The sequence below is a fragment of the Chiloscyllium plagiosum genome, chromosome 5 (genome assembly GCF_004010195.1).
Source record: "Chiloscyllium plagiosum isolate BGI_BamShark_2017 chromosome 5, ASM401019v2, whole genome shotgun sequence".
Lineage (NCBI taxonomy): Eukaryota > Metazoa > Chordata > Chondrichthyes > Orectolobiformes > Hemiscylliidae > Chiloscyllium > Chiloscyllium plagiosum.
The window spans coordinates 72,261,782-72,285,676 of record NC_057714.1 but is presented as its reverse complement, the minus strand read 5'-3'; the positions used below and the strand labels follow the sequence as shown (position 1 = coordinate 72,285,676).

The following is a 23,895-nucleotide window of genomic DNA, read 5'->3' as shown; positions in this document are numbered from 1 at the left end:
TAACATTAAAAGAGGTGAAATACTGTTCATTTAATGTCAAATACTTAGAATTGTGAAAGTAAGTAACACCTACACTTATCAGGCACCTTCACCTTCAATATTAGTAAATATCAATTCAGTATTTCAGTGTTCTAGTGCATTACTTCCTAAATTCTACCATCCATAGTGACCCTGAAACTTTGCTACTATTTTCCTGAATTATTTACCTGGGCTTTGAGGGGACATAGCTGCAACCCAGTAACCCAACTGTGGCGCGAAGTATGTCCAAGTGAGATAATCCCCTTCTCTTTGTACAAGGCCCAATCCACTCTTCAGCCAAGCACCTAAAAAAAAGCCATCAAAAAGGAAACTTTGGTTCAAATCATTGTCATATATTATCAAAAAGAAATTTATTATCTCATTAAATTAACATTGGAAAATTGGGCACTCTAGTAAAGAACCACACCCAATCTCTTCAAACGAACTTAATTGTCAATGAACTAAGGGAAATCAAAGTAAGTGATACTGTTGAGAAGGTGTTGGAAAAATGGTATTTTGAAAATTTGCCTTCTCAGTCGCTTTTCCTCCACTTCTGGATATTGGCATTATAATCCTTGTGAAGTTCAGTTTATCTCAAACCAGTAAACATTAACAAATTACTGTCTACTTTCTAATTACAGTGAGCAATTGATATGGAATATTTCTCATAACTTGCACTTACCAATTCCAATTGTTCAGAAATGTGTGACTCTAGTGCAAGTTTCTCATCAATCACTAGAGGGCATATATGCACAGTACATAACATCATATAAAGTACAAGAATGTATTGTTAACATTTCTTCACAATTAAGGCCAAATACCAAATTAAGGTAGTTGCACAACTGTTTGTTCAATATACAAAACCAGATGGCATTCTCATATGAGCAAAAGGTGCATGGTTGATGAATACAGTTATCAAGACAAAACAAGCCTGACAAAGAATACCTTGCAAGCTTCTTCTTAGAATTTACAGAAGTAAGTACAGCTTTCCACTGATAAAATCAGTTCAAAATTATACATTCAGCAGACCTGTATAAAGTTGATCCCAGCAAAGCTAGAGCTCAGATATTAGTCTGCAAAATAAATGGTGGTTCAAGAAGGCAACTCATTCAATAGCAACGGGGGGGGAGGGCAATAAATTCTGGTTCAGCCAGTGATAGTCCACAAGTAAATAGTTTTAAAAAAAGGTCATCAGAGCATTACATAGCATTTCCATAATGAACAAGTGTGATGTTTCTCAATGAATTTATCTTTAATGTCGTATATGCAATATCTCAGGATGGAACTGTTGTGGACCAGGCCAGACCACCCAAGACATTTCAAGAACATAGCCGGACCCTAACTTTGCTAGTTATTTTAAGTACGATATTCCAGGAGGGATGCAGTTAGTCAATCCACGTAGTCTTAAACAAAACAGAATTTATTTGCAAGATTACCGAATGAAATGCAAACAAAAGAGAGCATTACTGAATAACTTAACCTGTCCGAAAACTCAACAGATCATGCCACCTTAATGATGCTATTCTCCAAGCACATTAGGGAGATTTAAACAATCCTTAGATAAGCACATGGATGATTTTGGGATAGTGTAGGGGGACGAGCTGAGAATAGTTCACAGGTCAGCGCAACATCGAGGCCGAAGGGCCTGTTCTGTGCTGTGTTGTTTTAGGTTCTAAATACTTGCAACAATCCCCATATACACCCCTTAACACAAAAGGTAAAATTAAACCCAGGATCTTACAGGAGAGATGTCAGAGAGAGAGGAGGATCAGCATGGACCTGCTTTAAAACTGCCTGACTGCTTTCAGTGAATAGCCAGACCAAACGAAACTAGAGAAAAGCTGAGCTGGGAGAACTGGCCACTCTCTTTTCACTGCACAATTGCTCTTTCTAAAAACTTGAAAATCTTTTGTCCGAGACAGTATTTGTTAGCTGTAATCAAATTGGTCCTAAAATCCATTAAAACCCAGAGCTTTTGGAAACTGTGTTTTTACGATCTCCTGAAAAAACAAACAAGGGCAACATAAACTTGTTAAAGGATCAGCATTATCAAAGAACATATGAAAGCCCATAGATGTGAATGTTTAGAACAGTAATGAGATTCTGATCAGTTTGTCAGGAATATATGAACTAAGCCTATGAAATCACATTTGTCTGTAAAACAGAGGGAAATAAAATTGGTATTTCTTTAGCTTTATCGTATGGTCTGTTGTCATGTTACAAAGTTACTAAAGTAGCAAAGTAATTTATGGCTTGAAATTATCCATTCAAAACTTCACTCTGTCTTCTTTATTATTAAACTATGCGAAGAAGTTTGCAACATTTTGACAGAAACAAATAAAGACTGCATTTTTGTGGAGATTGGAAGATGCTGCAGGCCTTTAGAAATTACAGGTGGGAGCCTGATGGGGAAGAGAAAATGAGGTCTGCAGATGCTGGAGATCAGAGTTGGAAATGTGTTGCTGGAGAAGCGCAGCAGGTCAGGCAGCATCTAGGGAACAGGAGAATCGACGTTTCGGGCATTAGCCCTTCTTCAGGAATCTGATGGGGAAGCCTTGCCACCATCCTAGGTTACTTGCAGGAGAAGGGGGTGGGATGTGATTCACCTAGGAAGTAAACCTGAATGTGTCAGGACCTTTTGAACTTAGTTGGTAATAGCAGGGGGACAATAATGATCTTACTTTAACTCCAGGGAGATAGAAGCAGGATTGAGTTTTGCCTAACAATCTCAGAAGCAGATCTTTGATGGGCTAATGCCAAGGTGACCCACATCAAAGATAGTTAATCTTTTACTAGCTTAATTAAACTATTGATCAAACTGCCAACAACACTGATACAATACATTTTTTTGAAGCTCAGCCAAGCATTCAAAACAGGACAGCCCAAGGGGAAATGTCAACAAAGGCCTCTTTGGAAACTACATGACCAGATGGATTGCCAATTAAAGCTTTTTTATTTGAAATTGTCATTAGTAGCTTTAGCTCAAGTTTGTTTTTTCATGCCAAAGTTCTTCAAATCATGATGCTTACACAGAACTTATCTCCACTTTGAAAGCACTTGTATCAACTGTATCACATCATTGCTCCCACAGTGTAGATATATGCCCTTTTAACTATCAAATGTCTATTTGATCTCCAGTATTTGACTACCAGCCTACTAAAAGACTTAACTATCCACCCTATCTATGTCTCTCATAATTTTATGTACTTCAGTCAGGTAGCCCCTCAGCCTCTGATGCTTTAGTAAAAACAATCCAACCTCTCTTTATAGCTGATACACTTCAATCTAGGCAATACTCTGGTAAACTTTTTTTGTGCTCTCTTCAAAGTCTCCATATCTTTCCTGCAGTGTGCTTTACTAGAACTGCACACAATACTGTAAATGTGGTCTAACTAATGCTTTTCACACTTGCAACGTGACTTTTATACTTAATTCCCCCTCTGATGAAAGCAAGCATGCCATATGCCTTCTTTCCCATCTTACCTACTTGTGTTTCCACTTTCAGGGAGCTATGGACTTAGACCCCAAGATCACTCTGTACAACATTACTCCAAAGGGTCCTGGAATTTCCTGTATACTTCCTTCTTGCATTTGACAACCCCGCCCCCCCCACCACCCCCCAAATACAGCACCTCAGTCTTGTTTGCATTAAACTCAATCTGCATTTCTCCACCCAACTTTCCAACTAGTCTAATCGTACCGTATCCTTTGATATATTTCCTCACTATCTACAACTCCACCAATTCTTGTATCATCTCCAAACTTCCTATTCAGACTTATAATCAGACTGTTTACATTTCATTGAAGTCATCTATATATATTACAAACAACAGAGGTCCTAATATCTGATCATTGCAGAACATTACTGATAACACGCTTTCAGTCAGAAAAGCACTGCTCCACAATACCGTCTGGCCAAGCTAATTTTGTATCTAACTTCCCAACTCGCCAATGTAACCCATGTGATTGAATCTTCTGGATGCCTATCATGTCAAATGCATTAGTAAAGTCCAAGGAGACAATAACCACAGCCCTACCCTCAATCATCTTTGTCACTTGCAAAAAACTCAGTTTGTGAGACAACACCTTCCCCACAAAAAGCCATGCTGCTTTTCCCTAATAAACTCTTCTCTAAACGTGAGTAAATCCTGTCCATAAGAATCTTCTCCAATAATCTTCCTACCATTGAAATAACATTCACCAGCGCATAATTTCCTGGATTATCCCTTTTGCACTTTGTAAACAGAGAAACAACATTGGCTGTTTGCCAGTCTTCTGGGAACTCACCTGTGGCTAAAGAGGCTACAAAGATCCATGTCAAGGCCCCAGCAATCCCCTCCCATTCCTCCTTTAGTATACTGGGGTAGATCCCATCAAGCCCTGGGCACATATCTATCTTAATGCTTTTCAACACACCCAAAACCTCCACCTTCTTAATAATGACATGCACCAAAATATCAACAAACCCCTCTCTAATCTCACCATCATCTATGTCCCTCTCCTTCATTAATATCAATGCAAAGTACTCATTAAAGACTTCACCAACGTCCTGTGGCTCCATGTGATAATTTCCTCCTTTTTCCTTGAGTGGACCTACCCTTTTCATGGCTTCCCTCTTCCTGCTCATATACGTAGAAAATACATTGGGCTTAAATCTACTTACCAAGGACAATTCAATGCCCCTTCCAGCCCTCCTAATATCTCGCTTAAGTTCCTTTCTGCTTCCATTATACACCTCAATGACCTTGTTTGATTTCAGTTTACTAAACTTTATATGAGCTTCCTTTTATTTTTGTTTAACATTTTAATATCGCTCGTCATCCAAGGTTTGCAAAATTGTCATCCTTATCTTTCACCTTCACAGGAATAGAGCATTGAAGAAATTCTCTGTCGTTTGTACTAAAGTGGATAATCACACAATTTCCATATTAGATTTCATTTAACATGGTATTTCCCAGTCACGAAACTTGTCCAGATCCACTTAAAAACATTTTACATCTTCTTCGCAACACAACATTTCTGTTTAGCTTCGTATCATCTACAAATTTGAAAATGTTATGCTGATTGGAAGTCCATTGATATTTACTCTGAAGAACTGGGTCCAAGGATTGAACCTTATGGTAACCTAGTAGTCACTACCTGCCAATGCAAGAATAACCTCTGATATGAAAGTTGGCAGCATTGTAAATTGTGAGCAGGATAATGCAGAACTTCAGAAGGCCATCATTAAGGGAGAAAGTGAGGACTGCAGATGCTGGAGTCAGAGTTGTAATGTGTGACACTGGAAAAGCACAGCAGCTCAGGCAGCATCCAAGGAGCAGGAGAGTCGGTGTTTCAGACATAAGCCCTTCATCAGTAATGAGATGAAGGGCTTATGCCCAAAATGTCAACTCTCCTGCTCCTTGGATGCTGTCTGACTTGCTGTACTTTTCCAGCACCACACTTTTCACCATAGATAAGTGGAGTTTGTGGACACATGGAAGAGGAAATTCAATGTAGAGATGTGTGAACCAATTCATTTTTAGGAAGAATACAGAAGTGCCCAACATCAAACAAAGGGGCTTCAGGAACACAGGCACTTGGATTATACATATAAAATCAATCAAAGGTGGGAGAGCAGACCAAAAGAGTGGCTAATAAAGCAGACAGCACCCCGACTGCATTAATAGAGGCATAGACTGTAAAAACGAGGGTGTTGTACTAAAATTTCTAGAATATGGTTCAGCTTCAACTGGAGTACCACATCTACTTTAGGAAATGGCCACACTTTAGGAAAGATGTGAAGACATTCACATGAGGACAGAAAGCATTTATAAGAATGTTCCTAGGAATGAGGATAGATAGTTTCTAAATGTTGGGACTATCTTCCTTCACCTTACCATGTGCCACTTTCAGAACAACTTGCCAATCGGAGGATATCAGCCGACAGAGCAGTATCCCGTGCACCCATGCCATATTTAACGGGTCATTGTGCTCCCAGACAAGCACTGGTATTTCGAAGTTGCCCTGCTTGGCCAAAGATATTTCCAGATCTGTTGGAGAAGGGGAAGATGGTGTCATGATTCTCCAACAAGGACCTGGAGCTCTTGGGTCAAGAGGATGGCGCAAAGGAGAAGAGTCAGTTTCCCATAGGACTGGCAGAGGGGTCTGTGCTTTTTCACACTCACTATACTTGTAAAATCTCCCCTCACTCATTTGCAATCAACACACCCCCTCAACCCTCCTGCCTCCCTCAGAGGGCAATAGTACAGAGACTTGGAGTGAGTAACAGCAAGGCTGCCTCCTGCACACCCAATGCCTGGGACCTACTTCCTTGACTGTAGAGACATAGGCATCCTGACCAGGATCACTCCAATCAGACACCAGGCCATTGGTGATCATGACAACTGGAGGAAGAACGCCTCATCTTTCACCTTGGGTCCCTTCAACCACACAGTATCAATGTCAATGTCACTAGTTTCCAAATCTCCCCTCCCCCCACCTTATCCCAGATGCAACCCTCCAACGTGGCACCTCCCTCTTGAACTGTTCTACCTGACCATCTTCCTTCCCACCTATCCGCTCTGACCTATCACCATCGCCCTCCATCTGCATCAACTTAACGCCTTCCCAGCTACCCACACCCACACTCCTATTTATCTCTCAGCCCCCTTCCCCCTTCACATTCCTGATGAAAAGCTTATACTCAAAACTTTGACACTCCTTCTCCTTGGATGCTGTCCGACCGACTGTGCTTTTCCAGCGCCACACTTTTTGACTCAGATCCCCAGCATCTGCAGTCCTCACTACTTCCCACGTCCATCTTAGGACTTCATTGAGAACCATGTTGATTAGACTTTAGCACAAGGGAGCTTGCTTGCTGCACATGCAGTGTGCTTGCCACACAATGTCCTGACACATGGAGAAGGCGTGATATTGATGTAACACACTGCTGTACAGCAATATGTCTACCCTCTTGCCACCAACGTGGCATCCTGCGTGGCTGTGTAACTGCGTTAACTGGCATGACACAGCCAAGTATAAATGGTACAGCATGCAGGTAGCCAAGAAGTGAGTCAGCACTAAGGTAACAAACAAGCAGCCCCAAGATATGGCTGGGCCAATCCTTGTAATGGGTGCCTGGCGTGGCACACAAGGTGGCCTTGAAGCAGGCTTTCATAACCACTTGCCAGTGCACCCTGCCGAGCAACAGTTTGCGCTTCATGAGCTGTCCGCCAGTCTATTGGAGAGATTCCCTGATGGTTAGGACAGGTTGGCAAATGCTGGATGTCAATGTTTGTGGACGAGCGGTACATCCAACTGACACCTATGGATCGTGCCCGGAGTTGCTGTCTGATCTCCTGCAAGATGGAGTCCTTTGAAAACTTCCCTGTAGCTGCTCTGGTTTCCACAGCGAGTTTGCCCGAAATAGAGCTTGGTTGGCATGTTTGGTAAGATGGCATGTTGAATATTGTTAAAAATCACACAACACCAGGTTACAGTCCAACAGGTTTATTTGGAAGTGCAAACTTTTGGAGTGCTGCTCCTTTGTCAGGTAGCTTCGTCAAGAGCAACACTCTGAAAATTGCAGTTCCAAATAAACCTGTTGGACTATAAGCCTGTTGTGTGTGATTTTTAACTTGGTTCACCCCAGTCAAACACCGGCACCTGCACATCAATGCGAAACACTAACCATGAAATTTGGATTATTAACCTGTCAAAAGCATAAAAAATACAGTGAGATGCTACTGACACTGAGCTGAGACTTGTTGGAAGTCTTGGTGAATCCTGTCACAAGTCTCACCATGGCTCATTAAATAATCAGATAACCAAGCTACCACTTCAGAACTTTGCTAGCTTGTAAAATCCTTAAACTTTCACTGGTTAAATATTGAGACCATTTGTCCCATTGTCCACTAAGCTCTCAGATGGCTGTTGCCTTCACTGGTCCCTGGACATAGAGCTCATGAAATATTCAGACAAAACCAGAGCTGAAAGGTGAGGAAAATAAATTCATTCAACTCAAATGTTCAGATCTGGTCTCCGTGCTATAGGAAAGATGTTGTTAAACTTGAAACAGTTCAGAAAAGGGTTACAAGGATGTTGGAGGATTTGAGCTAAAGGGAGAGGCTGGGGCTATTTTCCCTGGAGTGCCAGAGGCTAAGGGGTGACTTTAAAGAGGTTTATAAAATCTTGAGAGGCATGGATAGGATAAATGGCCAAGCTCTTTTTCCCAGATGAGGGGAGTCCACAACTAGAGGGCATTAGTTTAAGATTGAAGGGGAAAGATTTAAAAGGGTCCTGAGGGGTAACTTTTCCATGCAGAGAGTAGTGTGTATAGGAATGACGTACCAGAGGGAGTGATGGAGACTGGTATAATTACAACATTTAAAAGGCATCTGGATGGGTATAGGAATAATAAGCGTTGAGAGGAATATGCGCTAAATGCTGGCAAGTGGGATTAGATTAATTTAGGATATCAGGTCGGCATGGACAAGTTGGACTGAAGGGTCTGTTTACGTGCCGTATGATTCTAAGAACTTATAGCACTTATCACCAGGTGAGCTGCTTCGATAAATTCTGGGTCACTGTTTCTAATGGTTAGTTTTGACTTAGCCCTTTCAAGCATAGCGCATACCCTCTGAGTCTACTGCTCTGCACAAGGTGAAACAATTCACCGTGGGTTTATATGATCTTGTTCTGTCAAACCATAAAACAGCAAACATATCACCTCTCGATTTTCTATTTTCCAACGAGAACATGACCAATTTATGGAATTATTCCATCCCTTCAATCATTATGTTTCTATGTTCTACAGTTTTTCAAGAGCCGCAATATCCCTTTTGTATTGTGGTAATAACACAGTAAGTGCAGCTGTGTGATTTATGAAGTGCTAAGATTACCTCACAATTTTGGCTCAACATTCACCTTTAATACATCCTAACATCTGATTTGCTTTACTTAGTGCCATTGAACATTGTTGCCATAGCTTCAATTTACTGTCAATCAGAGGCCTCAGATGGCATTCATTTTCCATCCACATTATTTTCTTTCCATTTAAGTAAACATCCCTTTCTGGCATTTTTCTGTCCCCATGTGAAACACAACTGTGTAACATTCACATTCAAAGCAGTCTACATCAGGGGCGCAGATGTGTTTTTGTTTTGTAAATGCAGTCACTGAATAACAAAAAATCATTTAAATTTATTTTCCCTTTTTACCAAAATGTAGGACATCTGCCATCGAAGGATTACTTTGCTTTGATAGGCAGCAATTTAAGACATTATAGCATGCTATTATACTTACTGTTATATAAAAGCTAAGAGTTGTAAGTCATTATGATTAGGGAAGGAATTGTAGAAAATGCCTTAGCTCTGCTCAGATAGGCAGGAATTGGAATAAATGAAGGGAGCCCCAAGAAGCCGGGCAGATAGTGGCTTCAGAGAGGTGGTATTCAGGAAAACATGGACACGTTCACATAATGAGCAGACAAATATTAAATCAACAACGTATTGAGCATTACATCTTCAAAAAAAAAAGTCTTTAATAATGAAAAGATTCAAGATTTTAATGCATGATTCTTTGGAACTGCAATTGTAGTTAGGGAAGGGCCGAGCATTTTTGGTGTTACTGTGGCAAACAGTAGAATATGAATTTTTAAAAACAAATCTGGAATAAAAAGTCTAATGATGACAATTGCCAATTATTTTAAAAACCCACCTGGTCCATTAATGTCCTCTTGGGAAGGAAATATGTTGTCTGGCCTATGATATGAATTCTAAGTTAAACATATGGCTTTGTCAGTGTTTTTGGATTGCTTTTAAAGAATACAATAACATACCTCCGAGCAAGAAAAAATTATCCAGAGTCTGAACTTAGAATCACCCAGAGTACCTAGGTGCCTATTTCATTTTTTTAGTCTGTGCAGGAAAGACCTTTGAGAGAGAATATATAAAGTTCCAAAGTGGTAAGAAGTCTTTTGATGAAGTAAAAAGTGCTAAGCAGCACTCCTGAGGAAAGGAGTTTAAAGTAATGAAATTATCTTGGAATAAGAAGTTTATAAAAATTCTAGACTGGAATATTTGGATACAGTTGGTGGAAATGAAGTTAACTTTTTTGAAAAAAAAGGAATTGAAACTGCATCAGTGATAGTGTAGCACAACAATTAAGCTGTCAGTATAATAATAATTAAGAACAAATCATCTGCAGTTTCAGCAAATGGGTTGAAATCTTAATTACTTCAAGCCAATCTACATTTTAAAAAAACAATGAGTTTCTCTCTGTTGCAAATTAGCTGACTGGGTCTTGCCATAGGTACAGCACAAGATGTACAAATTGGAACAATGTTAGACAGCTGTATCAGGTAACTTGTTCTGATATGATGGGGTTGGTTACCTCAGTTAGCTGGACAGCTGGTTTGTGATCTAGAGTCATGTTAAAAGCATGGGTTCAATTTCTGTACCAGCTGATGTTATCATGAAGGAGTCTCCTTCTCAACCTCTCCCTAAGGTGTGGTGACCCTAAGATTAAACCATCACAAATCATCTCTCTCCAGTGAGAGAGCAGCCTGACAGTCCAGTCGAACTATGGTGACTTAAGAAAGGGTCAGTTAGCTGGATGGTTCGCAATGCAGCTTGATGCCATCAGTTAGTTTGTTCCTGCACTGGCTGATGTTACCATGAAGGACCCTCCTTCTCTAATTCTCCCCTCCCCTGAGGTCTGGCGACTTTCAGGTTAAACTGACACCAGTCATCCCTTTCTAATGGGAGAGCAGTCCTTTGGTCTAGGAGGACTCTGGTGACTTTTACCTTTACTGATATTGATAAAAAGCTATTGTTTCTTTTCAATTTGTAAAGAGTGCTTGAGTTGTTTCTAAAAAAAATCTTTGAATCTGTGTTAGAAGAGGATAGAGTGGTTTTTCTTTTTGTTTACCTTCATTTCTGTTAATAAACTTTGTTTTGCTTTATTATTAAAACAAAGATGCACTATTGCATGATTATGTTTTCATAAAATATCACTTTGGTAACAAAACTAAAGAAAACTTATGATCTATCCAGCCTGTTAGGCATCTGATCTATCTGGTCCTAATATCAAGTGGGCATTACTCTACAACAATAGGGTGTCCTAAATCCTAATACTTGACTCATCTGTGAGGCAGCTTTCCCAATTTTGGCATGAGCCCCCCAGATATTATTGAGGACGACTTTGCAGTATTCACAGTCCTGAGTTTATAATTTCCCGTTCCTGGGTGATACCAGGGGGTCCATTCCTTTGAGATATTTTTAGCAGTTTGAAATAACGGAGGGGTTTGATATAACTGAATGGTTTTCCAGGACATTTCTGAGGGCAGTTACGTCAGTCACATTTACTGTCACATTTGGCTCCTCACCCCTTACAAGGAGAGGATCCTTACACTGCCCTTCACAAAGTGGCCAACTGACCACATCCAAGCTCCTGGACTGATATCAGTAGCTGCCCTTGCCTTACTGTACCAGAACAATAAAGGTCTCCCTTGACCTGACTGAGGACTGTTAACCATGACAACCTTCCTGGCTTTGTGCCTGTGCTAAATGGCAAGATAGAAGTTTGGTCACATTGGTGGGGGTGGCAAATTGCAAGAATGCAAGGCAAGGCAGGGCTGTGAGCATCCAGGCAGGCTCAAGTTGAGTGACACTAAGACAGCAAGCATTCACCTGTGCTGAAACCCAGTACAATACATGAGCTGGGAAGCTGTCCCTGTGCCCAAAGTGTCCTTGTCGCAGCATGTCAATGCTACATGCTGGTCCTCCTTGAAGTTCAGCTTGAAAGGGCAGAAGTGCTCTGTAAGGTAGGTATGTGGAGAGATTGGATAGACGTGAGTTGAATTCCTTGGAGCAGAGGAGATTTGGGAGGTGGGTAGGTGGGTGGTGAAGATGGAAATGCATAAAAAAAGTGAGGGGCATAGATAGGACAGTCAGGAAGGAACTCTGCCTCGTTGATGCATAGATCATGATCAGGGGTCACAGATTTAAGTTAAGGGGCAAGAGGCTTAGAGTGGATATGAAGAAAAATATTTTCAGTGGTAATCTGGATTTCACTACCTGTAAGGGTGGTAGAAACAGAAACCCTCATAACATCTTAAAAATATTTAGATATGCACTTGTGATGCCAAGACATTACAAGGCCATGGTTAAGATTAGAGTGGTGCTAGAAAGGCACAGCAGGTCAGGCAGCATCCAAGGAGCAGGAAAGTCAATGTTTCGGGCAGGAGCCCTTCACCAAATGCCGATTTTCCTGCTCCTCAGATGCTGCCTGACCTGCTGTGCTTTGCCAGCATCAAGCTCATCTTGACTCTGATCTCCAGCATCTGCAGTCCTCACTTTCTCCTATTACAAGGCCATGGGCCAAGTGCTGGAAAATGAGATTAGATCAGGTAGGTGTTTGTGCTTAACTGGTGCAGACTGGCTGAAGGGTCTTTTTCCATGCTTCAGACCTCTGAGACACTAGGCGAACTGGAAAGGTGCCATGACAATACTGAAAGGCTGGAAGGCATTGCTTGCTGGTGTCTCGGATAGGGTGAGGGCAGGAGGTGCCCTGGTGGGTGCAGAGATATTGTTGATGGATATCCAAGGTGATGGCCCACAGGAAGAAGCAATGAGCTGAAGTCACCAGACTTCCATGTCAGGAGTTGTTGATGGCTAGTGTCCACGTGGCGAGTGGTAGAATACAAAGCTGCACATTACAAAGGTGAGATTTGCAGGTAATGAAATCAACAATAAGCAATCATCACTGCTAACAGGGACCTTGCTGCTTCCAAGCAAGAATCTGGTCTCACACAATTAGAGTCGATGGACATCACAGAAAAGTATTCCACCAGCCACAGTGATACTCAGAACAAAGGAGAGTGGTTGTTGTGATTGAAGGCCAGTCACCTTTGCCTTACAATGTTGCTCTGGAGTTCTTCAAAACCACTAACTTGGGATCAACTCTCTTCAGTGGCTTCTTGAAAAGACCTTGCCTCTATTATAGAACATGGAACATAACAGTACAGTACTGGCCCTTCAGCCCTCGATATGGTGCCCATCTTTTATCCTACTGTAAGATCAAACTAATCTACATACCCTTCATTGTACTATCTTCCACGTGTCTATCTGAGAGTCATATTAAATGTCCCTAATGTATCAGACTTTACTACCACCGCTGGCAGTGCATTCAATGCACTCACCATTCTCTGTGTCAAGAACACACCTTTGACATCACTCCTAAACCTTCCTCCAATTACCTTAAAATTATGCACCCTTGTGATAGATATTTCTGCCCTGGAAAAAAGTCTCTGGCTATCCAAACTGTATTTGCCTCTCAACATCTTGGACACCTCTATCAAATCACTTTTCATCCTTCTTCGCTCCAATAAAAAAAAGTCCTAGCTCACTCAACATTTCTTCATAAGACATGCCCTCCAGTCCAGGAAACATCCTGGTAAATCACCTCTGCACCCTTTCTAGAACTTTCACATCTTTCCTACCATGAGGCGTCCAGAACTGAACACAATATTCCAAGTGTGGTCTAACCAGGGCTTTATAGAGCTGCAGGATAACCTCACAGCTCTTGAACTCAATTCCCCTGTTAATAAAAGCCAATACACCATACACCTTCTTAATAACTCTATCAACCTGGATGGCAACTTTAAGGGATCTATGGATGTGGACCCCAAATCTCTCTCTTCCTCCACACAGCCAGATTTCCCTGTATTCCACGCCTCCTTACCTTCTGAATGATCCTAGAGTGGGGAAAGTTATCAAATACCTTGTGAAAATTCATGTACACCACATCCACTGCTCTACCTTCATCAATGTATTTTGTCGCATCTTCCAAGAATTCAATAAGGCATGTGAGGCATGACCTTCCCCTCACAAAGCTATGTTGACTATCTATAATCAAACTATGGTTTTCCAAATAATCATAAATCCTGTCTCTCAGACTCCTCTTCAATAATTTGCCCACCATGATGTAAGATTGATTGGTCTGTAAATACAGAGGAAAAGAACAAAGAACATTACAGCACAGGTACAGGCCCTTCGGCCCTCCAAGCCTATGCCGATCCAGATCCTCTATCTAAACCTGCTGCCTATTTTCTAAAGATCTGTATCCCTTTGCTCTCTTCCCAATCATGTATCTATCTCGATACATCTTAAATGCGCTATAGTTCCCGCCCCACCACCTCCGCTGGCAACGCATTCCAGGCACCCACCACCCTCTGCGTGAAGAACTTTCCATGTATATCTCCCCTAAACTTTTCACCTCTCACTTTGAACTTGTGACCCCTAGTAATTGAGTCCCCCACTCTGGGAAAAAGTTTCTTGCTATCCACCCTGTCTGCACCACTCATGATTTTGTCGGCCTCAATCAAGTTCCCCCTCAACTTCCTTCTTTCTTATGAAAATAATTCTAATCTACTCAACTTCTCCTCATAGCTAGTACCCTCCATACCAGACAACATCCTGGTGACCCTCCTCTGCACCCTCTCCAAAGCATCCACATCCTTCTGGTAATGTGGCAACCAGCACTGTATGCAGTATTCCAAATGTGGCCGAACCAAAGTCCTATATAACTATAACATGACCTGCCAACTCTTGTACTCAACACCCCGTCCGATGAAGGAAAACATGCCGCATGCCTTCTTGACCACCCTACAGACCTGCATTGGCACCATCAGGGAACAATGGACTTGAACACCCAGATCTCTCTGTACATCCATTTTCCCCTAGACTTTTCTATTTACTGCATAGCTCGCTCTTGAATTGCATCTTCCAAAATGCATCCAAAATTCTAAGGGGTATTGAAAAAGGGAATAACATTTGCCACCTTCCAATCATCTGGCTCTAATCCAGTGGACAGTGAGGACGCAAAGATCATCGCCAAAGGCACAGCAATGTCTTTCTCGCTTCCCATAGTAACCTAGGGTATATCCCTTCTGGCCCAGGACTTATCTATTCTCATGTTTTTTAAAATTTACAGCACATCCTCCTCCTTAACATCAACCTGTTCGGGAATATCAGCCTGTTTCACGCTGTCCTCACAAATGAGAATGTCCCTCTCACTAGTGAATGCTGAAGCGAAGTATTTATTAGGGACTTCTCATAACTCTTCTGACTCCAGGCACAAATTCCCTCCACGATCCCTGATTGGCCCTACCCTCACTCTGGCCATACTCTTGTTCTTCACATAAGTGTAGTTCACCTTGGGGGTTTCCTTAATCCTACTCACCAAGGCTTTTTCATGCCCCTTTCTAGCTCTCCTAAGTCCATTCTTCGGTTCCTTCCTGGCTACCTTGTAACACTCTAGCACCCTGTTTGATCCTTGCTTCCTCAACCTTAAGTAAGCTTCCTCCTTCCTCATGACTAGATATTCCATATCTCTTGTCATCCAAGGTTCCTTCACCCTACCATCCTTTCCTTGCTTCAGTGGGACAAACCTATCCAACTTCTCCACAGTTCCTGCCTAGTAGCATTGTAATTCCCCCTTCCTCAATTAAATACTTTCCTATACAGTCAGCTCCTATCCTTCTCCATGAATATAGTAAAGGTCAGCGAATTGTGGTCACTGAACTGCTCTCCCACTGAGAGATCTGAAAACTGGCCAGTTTGTTGCCAAGCACCAAATCGAAAATGGCCTCCCCTCTAGTAGGCCTATCTACATAATTGAGTCAGGAATCCTTCCTGGACACACCTGACAAAACCTGCTCCATCCAAACTATTTGCACTAAGGAGGTTTCAATCAATATTAGGGAAGTTGAAGTCACCCATGACAACAACTCTTACTTCTGCATCTTTCCAAAATCTGCCTCCCGATGTGCTCCTTCCTCCAACAACCATTCCTGCCCCTGGTGATATCCAAGTCTCCATAATGGCCACAACATCGTAGCTCATAAAAGTCAACTGTCTTTTTCAAGTGGTCCATGCCATCCAAAATCACTCAGATACTGAAGCAGTCCACTCTTTTTAAAGTGTTACTCTCTTTGTTTACAAACAAACCAAAGAAACAAAGAGCAGGAGTCGGCCATTTGACCCTTGTTCTGTCATTCGACCGTGGTTGATCATTCAACTCAGCGCCTTGTTCCTGCTTTCTCCTCGTATCCTTTGATCCCTTTACCCCTCAGAACTATGTCTGTGTCCTTCTTGTAAACACTCAATATTTTGGCCTGAACCACTTTCAGTCTGAAATGACCTACCGCGTATCCTTGGACTATGATCTCTAGTTCTGGACTCCTCACTCATGGGGGAATGCCCTCCTTATGTAAATGCTGTCCTGTCCTGTTAAAATCTTATAGCTTTCTATGAGATGACCCCCTCATTTTTTAAAACTCCAGTGAATGTAGTCCTAAATGGTCCAGTCTCTTTTCATACATCAGTTTTGCCATCCCAGGAATCAGTCTGGTAAATTTTTATTGCACTTACTTCATAGCCAGAACATCCTTCCTTAAATAAAGAGACCAAAATTGTAAACAGTGTTCCAAGTGTGGTCTCACCAAGGCCTTACACAATTGCAGCCAGAAACAATACGTCCTGGTTGAAGAAATCGCTCCCAAATGATGTCATTGCATTGGAAAATACTGAGGGGTCTTTATATCATGGTTACCAGGAGATTGTTTCTTCTTGTGTGTGCTTGTGTGGTGTGGGAGTGTGGAGACGAGAAGTAAAAGACAGAGCTTAAGAACAAAACTCTCCCTTTTAAGATGAAGATCAGGAGATTTTCCCTTCCTCAGTGAGTGTCATCAGAATGTGGAATTCTCTTCCCCAGAGACAGTAGAGGCTGGGTCACTGAATTTACTCGGAGCTGAGTTAGGTTGATTTTTGATTAATCGGGATATCAATAGTTACCGGTAGCATATAAAGTGGAATTGACACTACAACCAGATCAATCATGATTTTATTGAATAGCAGATCAGGCTGAAGGAGTCAAATAGTTCTGTTCTGGCACAGCTATGACAATATACAATCTTGATCCATTTGAGGCAAGTAATACACATCCCCACCTCCATCAAGAGTTTATTGATCACTCTTCAACATACCAATGACATTATCATCACCGAAATGCACATCATCAACATCCTGGGCTTGCCACAGGTCTTAACTGAAAAAGCCATCAAAATGCTATGGCCACAAGAGCAAGCCAAAGGCTGCATATTGTACAGGAAGTAGCTCACTTCCTGACTCTTTCAGAATCTCTCCAAGGGCACAAGTTAGGAATGTGATGGAATACTCCCCATGGATAAGTGCAGCTTATATCGCATAGAATCATAGCTGCATGAAATTCAAGAAGCATTCAACCACTCAGGACAAAGTAGCCCACTTGTTTGGGTCCCCATTCACCACCTTAAATAGTCACTCCCTCCACTACCAGAACCATCTCGAAGATGCACTCCAATGGTCACCAAAGTTTTTTCCAACAGTGTCGCCAACATTCTATGCATAAATAAAAAATACTTTCAGATGTTGCTTCAGCCATTTGTTAGAGACTTTTGTACGGTGAATAGCGAGAGCCTAATTCCAATGACTGGGTCAAGAGGGCCCATCACTGTAAAACTGACAGAGAGAGATAATGACAAATTTAGGATAATTTGCTTAAGGCAGTGCTTTTTGAACCTTTTCCTACCAAGACCCCATTCCGAAGCTTGAAATCTGTTGCAACCCCTCATTGAGCTGTGGAAGGGGTAGGAGAATATCTGTTAGAGTAAGGGGCTGGGAGTCAGTCGGCTCGGCCATTGCTGCCTCATAATTCACAACCAGAAAATCTAAGCTCGGGAGTCCACTTAGGATCCCAACCTCCAACTTGGAAAACCCTTGGCATAAGGCTTTAAATAGAGAACTCTTAAAGCATACATCACTGTAACTTTAATGGGAAAAAAAAATAATATTGGAACAAATGGGGATAGGGATGGCACTGTTCAAAAGGACAGATAAAAGCAGAGATGATCAATGTTCTCAAAAGGAAATTGGATATGCACTTTAAGGAAATAATAACTTTACAGTTCGACAGATACACAGCCGAGGTGTGGGACTGACTGGATTGCTCTGTACAGATTTAGCAGAGACTCGGTGAACTGATTTCAATGAGAATAAGGACTGGATTAGATTTGGATTTTTCCAGCAAACATAACTCACATGACTCCTGTTTTGTCATATAACCTTTGATTATTCTTAAGAAGCTAGTCAGACCACTTGTTTCAGCTCTGGTACAAAATGTTGTATTCAAAGATTGCTAATTAAATGCTATCTTTCAATTTGATAACACCCTGGGGAATCACTTTCCAAAATAAACAACTCTGAAATTTAGACATCATGCAGACCACGGATAGATAAACATAAAACTCTTTTCTGTGAATTCGGAAAATTATTTGTGACAGCAAAACAGATTCACAATTTTCACTCTGTATTGGTGTCGGTACTTAATTTCCCAAAATGCATGGTGAACTAAAGTTCTATCAAAAAAGTACTTGCTGTAGCACTTCAATTTTAACTCAATCCTGAACTCTGAATGAAACAACAAGTTAGTTGACCCATTGCTTTTCAGCACAGTAGTCCCAATGACATTTTTTAAAAATGATACAACTTTAGCAACTTCTAATTTAATTCTTGAAGAAGCTGATCACTTTTTTTAGATTAGATTACTTACAGTATGGAAACAGGCCCTTCGGCCCAACAAGTCCACACCGAGCCACCGAAGTGCAACCCACCCATACCCCTACACTTACCCCTTACCTAACACTACGGGCAATTTAGCATGGGAGGCGGGAATTGAACCCGGGTCTCTGGCGCTGTGAGGCAGCAGTGCTAACCACTGTGCCACTTTTGCAATGAGTTTGCAGAGTAATTCACAGAAGTGGCCAATACGCAACAAACAATAAAAAAAAACTAAAAACCAATTTATCACGAGTTTTAAAAAGAAGTTCTTAGTCACACTTAATTGGGGACTGCAGTGATGTTAATTAAAGTATAACCTTTAATAAATGCTGCTTTCCTTCGGAATATTTGTTCATACCTCAGGTAAAGTCATCTATAACATTCTGTTCACTGCACATCAATGACTCTCCCAGATTCTGGTCACAGATGGCTTCCTGCTCAACTCAAATTACTGATCCCAGGAGTTACATGAATCACCATGCTTGATTTCATTTGGATATAAATCAGGATAGCATTCACAGGCATTACAATGCGAGTTTAAGGGAGAGCCACAAGTTTATTTATAAAGTATGTTCAACCAGATGTAAGCAATAGTGTAACATTTAAAAGTCCACAAATATTCCAGAATGATTCCTCCCCATGTGCACACTAACTTTGATTGAACTGGTTTAATTTTGAACTAAGCTCATTGAAATCTGCCAGTAAAGCTGTAAGAATACTGATGTTTGTTAAATCTTTCAACATGGCACCAGAAAGCAGGATTCTTCTAACAGCCTTATGAAAACAAATTTAAGTAAAACAATTGAAAGGCTTTGTAAATGTTAGCATAAAGAAAAAAATTGTTGACTAATGAAAACAGAGGGCTGTCATGTTGATCAGATACTGAACAAAGGCACATTATACAGTAACTCTTCATAACAAGTCTGTCCTATAATACATGTTCTTATCAAATCTTAATCAGACTCAGCTTTTGAAAATTAAAGCCAAAACAGAATCGGAACTTATATTTGAGAAGATGCTGAGAGATCTGAACCACATATGGATCCTCCTGCTACAGGCACAATGTTTAATTCATTTTTTGGATGTTTGTTTGAAATTTAGTCATTTTAAGATGTTATAAACCTGTATTTTGCCACAATTAACCCATCACTCACTTTGTTTGTTTCCTGAAGAGAGAAAGAAGGAGAAGTGTAACTGTTCTTCATTTCTCTAGATTCTCTCTTCTCTCACAACACAGACAACTTAATGGACCACAGAATAGCAAACATAATCAGGCCAAGGTCCCACCAATTCCTTTGTTGGAGTATCAGATGGAGGTGCAGTTATAACCAGTTATTGCACTGTTGAGAATGCTCACATTAAACAGTTCACAAAGCAATATGTTAATGTAGTAGTCATAGAAACATTAATCCAACATCTACTATTCTAGATATTGCACAATGAAGAAATGAGAAAAGATCATGCAGAGTATCTAGACCTTCACTAGCACTGAACATGTTCCCACAGTGGATTGTACACCCAATCCAGTAGGAGAGTTCTGCACTTGGACAGCTCATCCACAGAAGGAATACTAAGCCTTTTAGCTTATGCCCTGTGCCAGTTTCATTATGGTCCACCCTCTGTGTTCCATTCTTGGTAAGCTGAAGCACTTGCACCTATTTTCTCCACCAGACTCACTTAAGCTTGAGGTATAATGCAACTGAGCACAAAACACAGTTCAGACTTGAAACTTCATGTGCATTTTTTCACCAAGTAAGTTGACGCCAATTTAGGGACAGAAACACTGAAGCTATTTGACCAAGTTTGAGGGATATCTCAAAGCAGCACAGTCCAAACTGATACAAGAAGAACCTGCAGCTTCTTCCCAGACCCTGATTCATGATGCATTGAGAGAAGTAGATTCTCCTCATCTCTGTTTTAAATAAAAAAAAGAAAAAACGCTCTCCAAGCAGGCTCTTAGTTTCAATCTTTCCAACCAGCCTTCAATTCTCAGTTTTGTTCTCCCCAACTCAAACATTTCTTCAACTTGAACATTGAACACCGCCTTCCACTGACCACAGCTGTTCTATTTCACAAGGCACTCAATTCTTGACTCCTTTCCTCCAGTTTGATAGTTTTGCCCATTTATCTAAGGGAGATTGTACTACCTAGCATCTATATTGGTGTAAAAAGTCTGGACGAGAGCTGGGCAGTATTCACTCCCAGGGATGGAAAGAGATTTCAATTGCTGAATGATGGATAAAAAGATCACCATGACAAAGCTGCTCATTCATCAGCTGTCACTTCTTACTGATCTTTATGTCCACCGCTTCAAGTTGTAAACAGACTTGGTTCATTGAAGTGTATTCATAATTTGCAAATTGCAAGTTTTGATGATTTAAAGGGATAGTTTTTAATATAATACTTATTACTGCAAGGAACATACACCCCTAACCTCCTCCACTATCTTATTACCTTATTCTATAAATGTTATTTTGTATTTCAAATTACTTCCATCTCTAATCTGCCCTAAAAAATACTCATTGGCAAACTTACCACAACATTGATCACTACATACTGCAAACGGAGGTCAGTGGTGTTGCATGAATTAGCTTATAGCTACATAAATCATGTCCCATACTGGAATGTGGACCTTGATACAGGACACAAAAGCAATTAGCTACCTTCCTGTGTTTTGATTTGGAGATGCCGGTGTTGGACCAGGGTGGACAAAGTCAAAATCACACAACACCAGGTTATACTCCAACAGGGGTTTATTTGGAGACATTAGCTTTCGAAGCTAGTGTGATTTTAATTTCCTGTGTTTTGTAATTGTGACTTTAGGCATTATCAAAGACTACTCTGTCATTTACCCATCTCTTTATAGACAGATATATAATGTTATTTTTTTGAACAAGTTAACCTAAGTGAAGCACACATCAGAAATGCCTTTTCTGAATATTAAACAGCTTAGAAACAGGCTTGTTAACACTGTTTGCACAGACCTTGACAAGAAACTAATCAATTTAAATCACACATAATTAATATATATTATTATATACAGGCAGCATTAAAATAATGAATTACTCTGATAGGTGAAAAGTATTTTGTTTCATAATCTAAAATTTAGCAACATTTAAATAAAACATCTGGTGCAAATGTAAACAAAATTTCTTGTGCAAAACCTCCTTAGAACTTTAGACTATCCCAACATAGTTGGCCATTCAAAACATTGGGCCCCATACCAGCCCTTTCAAGGAGCTTTCTTGTCTTTTTGTTTCCACAGGATACCTTAAACAAAACAGGTTTATAACGTAGATCATCCTTTAGATCTTAATCTTCAATGTCTAATCATAAAAACAACCTTAAACAAATGAAAGTCTTTCTGGTTCACTGATACAAGAATCATGGTTCTGGTATGTTGCTGTATTTTATGTTACATCACATTCATGTTCATTATACTCCCAGTTGCTTAGGGACTGATCACAGAAGTCAAGCCATTTTCAGAAAGCTTGCAGTGTACTTTCTACTAATCACTTATATCATCTTAGCAAAGACTGTAAGGATATGTTGTCCAACAAATTCACGACAGAATTAAATAATCACGTTACTAGAACAACCCAGGTCATGACCATCAACACAGACATCATAAAAGCTGAACTCCATCTTAGATGTGCCAGTAGATATACACTTATGAGTAGAATGTTGTTGAGAATATTAAAAAATGAAGATCAGAGATTCTACATTGCACTACAGCAACCGTCTTCAAGAAAAGTATAATTTTATAATTCACTGTAAAGACTTGCTGTGACGCACACAATGTTAGACCATTGAACTTGCGACTCTACCACTTAGAAGGACAAAGGCAGTAGACACCCAGTACTGTTACCTGTAAGTTCCCTTACTCATGCTGAATTGGAATAAAATCACTGCTGCATTTCCATGGCTGGGTCAAAGTGTGGAACTCCATTTCTTTGAGCATTGTTGGTGTATGTACACCACACAGACAGCTGTGTTTCAAGAAAGGGAGAGGATGAATAGGCATTGGAGGCTGATGGGTGACCTTATAGAGGTTTATAATGAGGGACATGGATAGGGTGAATAGACAACATCTTTTTCCTAGGGTAGGGGGAGTCCAAAACTAGAGGGCATAGATTTAAGGTGAGAGGGGTAAGAGTTAAAAAGGACTTGATGGACAACATTTCCAGGTAGGGGTTCATATCTGTGTGGAATGAGTTGCCTGAGGAAGTGGTGGAGGCTGGTACAATTACAACATTTAAAAGGCAGCTAGATGGGTACATAAATAGGAAGCGTTCAGAATGATATGGGCCAAATACTGGAAAATGGGACTAGATCAGTTTAGGATATCTGGTTGGCATAGATGAGGTGGACTGAAGGGTCTATTTCCCTACTGTATTATTCTATGACACTACAAAACGGGGGAGAGGATGGGGTGGGGTGGTCACCACCACATTCTTCAGGGCAGTCAGGAATGGGTAATAAATGCTAGCCCATCTGGCAACACCTTTATCCTGCAAAAGAATTTTTAAAGAGAGTGGTGTGAACGAAGCTACATTGCTACTTGAATGAATGGAGTGGGAATTTCAAACTCATATTCAGTATTTTCTCTGAACAAAGCAGTAGTTGTCAGGGGTAATATTTCTGTTTGTGGGAATCACTGTAAATGTGTAAAAGGAAAGAAATAGTGGTTTTGTGTGTTGATGGTTGCGAATTGGGACAGCAGCCCTCAGAGGTAGAATATCTCTCAAAGGGACAGAAGCCATTACTCCAGGCAGCTATTTGCCCAAGGACTGCAAAATATGGTCAGGTCTTCCCAGATCAATGGAGACAAGCTCAGCCTGGAATTTTAAAATTTCTCCCAAATTTAGCCTAGTTCTGAAGCAGAATATATTTGTAATTTTTGTAATTGTAACTGACTCGGACAATAATCAGACTGAATACAAAACAAATGAATGAACAGGTCCACAAGACTTGGCTCAAATATTTATAAATTCCTTAATTACAGTTCAAAGTTTGTGAGAAGATTTGTAGCTCGGGTGCTCGTTGCTGTGGTTCTGTTCACCGAACTGGAAGTTTTTGTTGCAAACGTTTCGTCCCCTGTCTAGGTGACATCCTCAGTGCTTGGAAGCCTCCTGTGAAGCGCTTCTGTGGTGTTTCCTCCGGCATTTATAGTGGCCTGTCCCTGCCACTTCCGGTTGTCAGTTTCAGCTGTCCGCTGTAGTGGCCGGTATATTGG

The 23,895-nt window shown here is 40.8% G+C and overlaps 1 protein-coding gene across 1 annotated transcript in view; it reads right to left on the bottom strand.

The window, feature by feature from the left end:
- fam171a1 (family with sequence similarity 171 member A1) overlaps positions 1–23,895 on the bottom strand; it is a 193,816-nt gene that overhangs the window by 3,682 nt on the left and 166,239 nt on the right. The window contains exon 6 of the mRNA XM_043690324.1: positions 207–323. Within this exon, the coding sequence (XP_043546259.1) occupies positions 207–323 (117 nt within the window). The remainder of the gene's footprint in view (positions 1–206; positions 324–23,895) is intronic.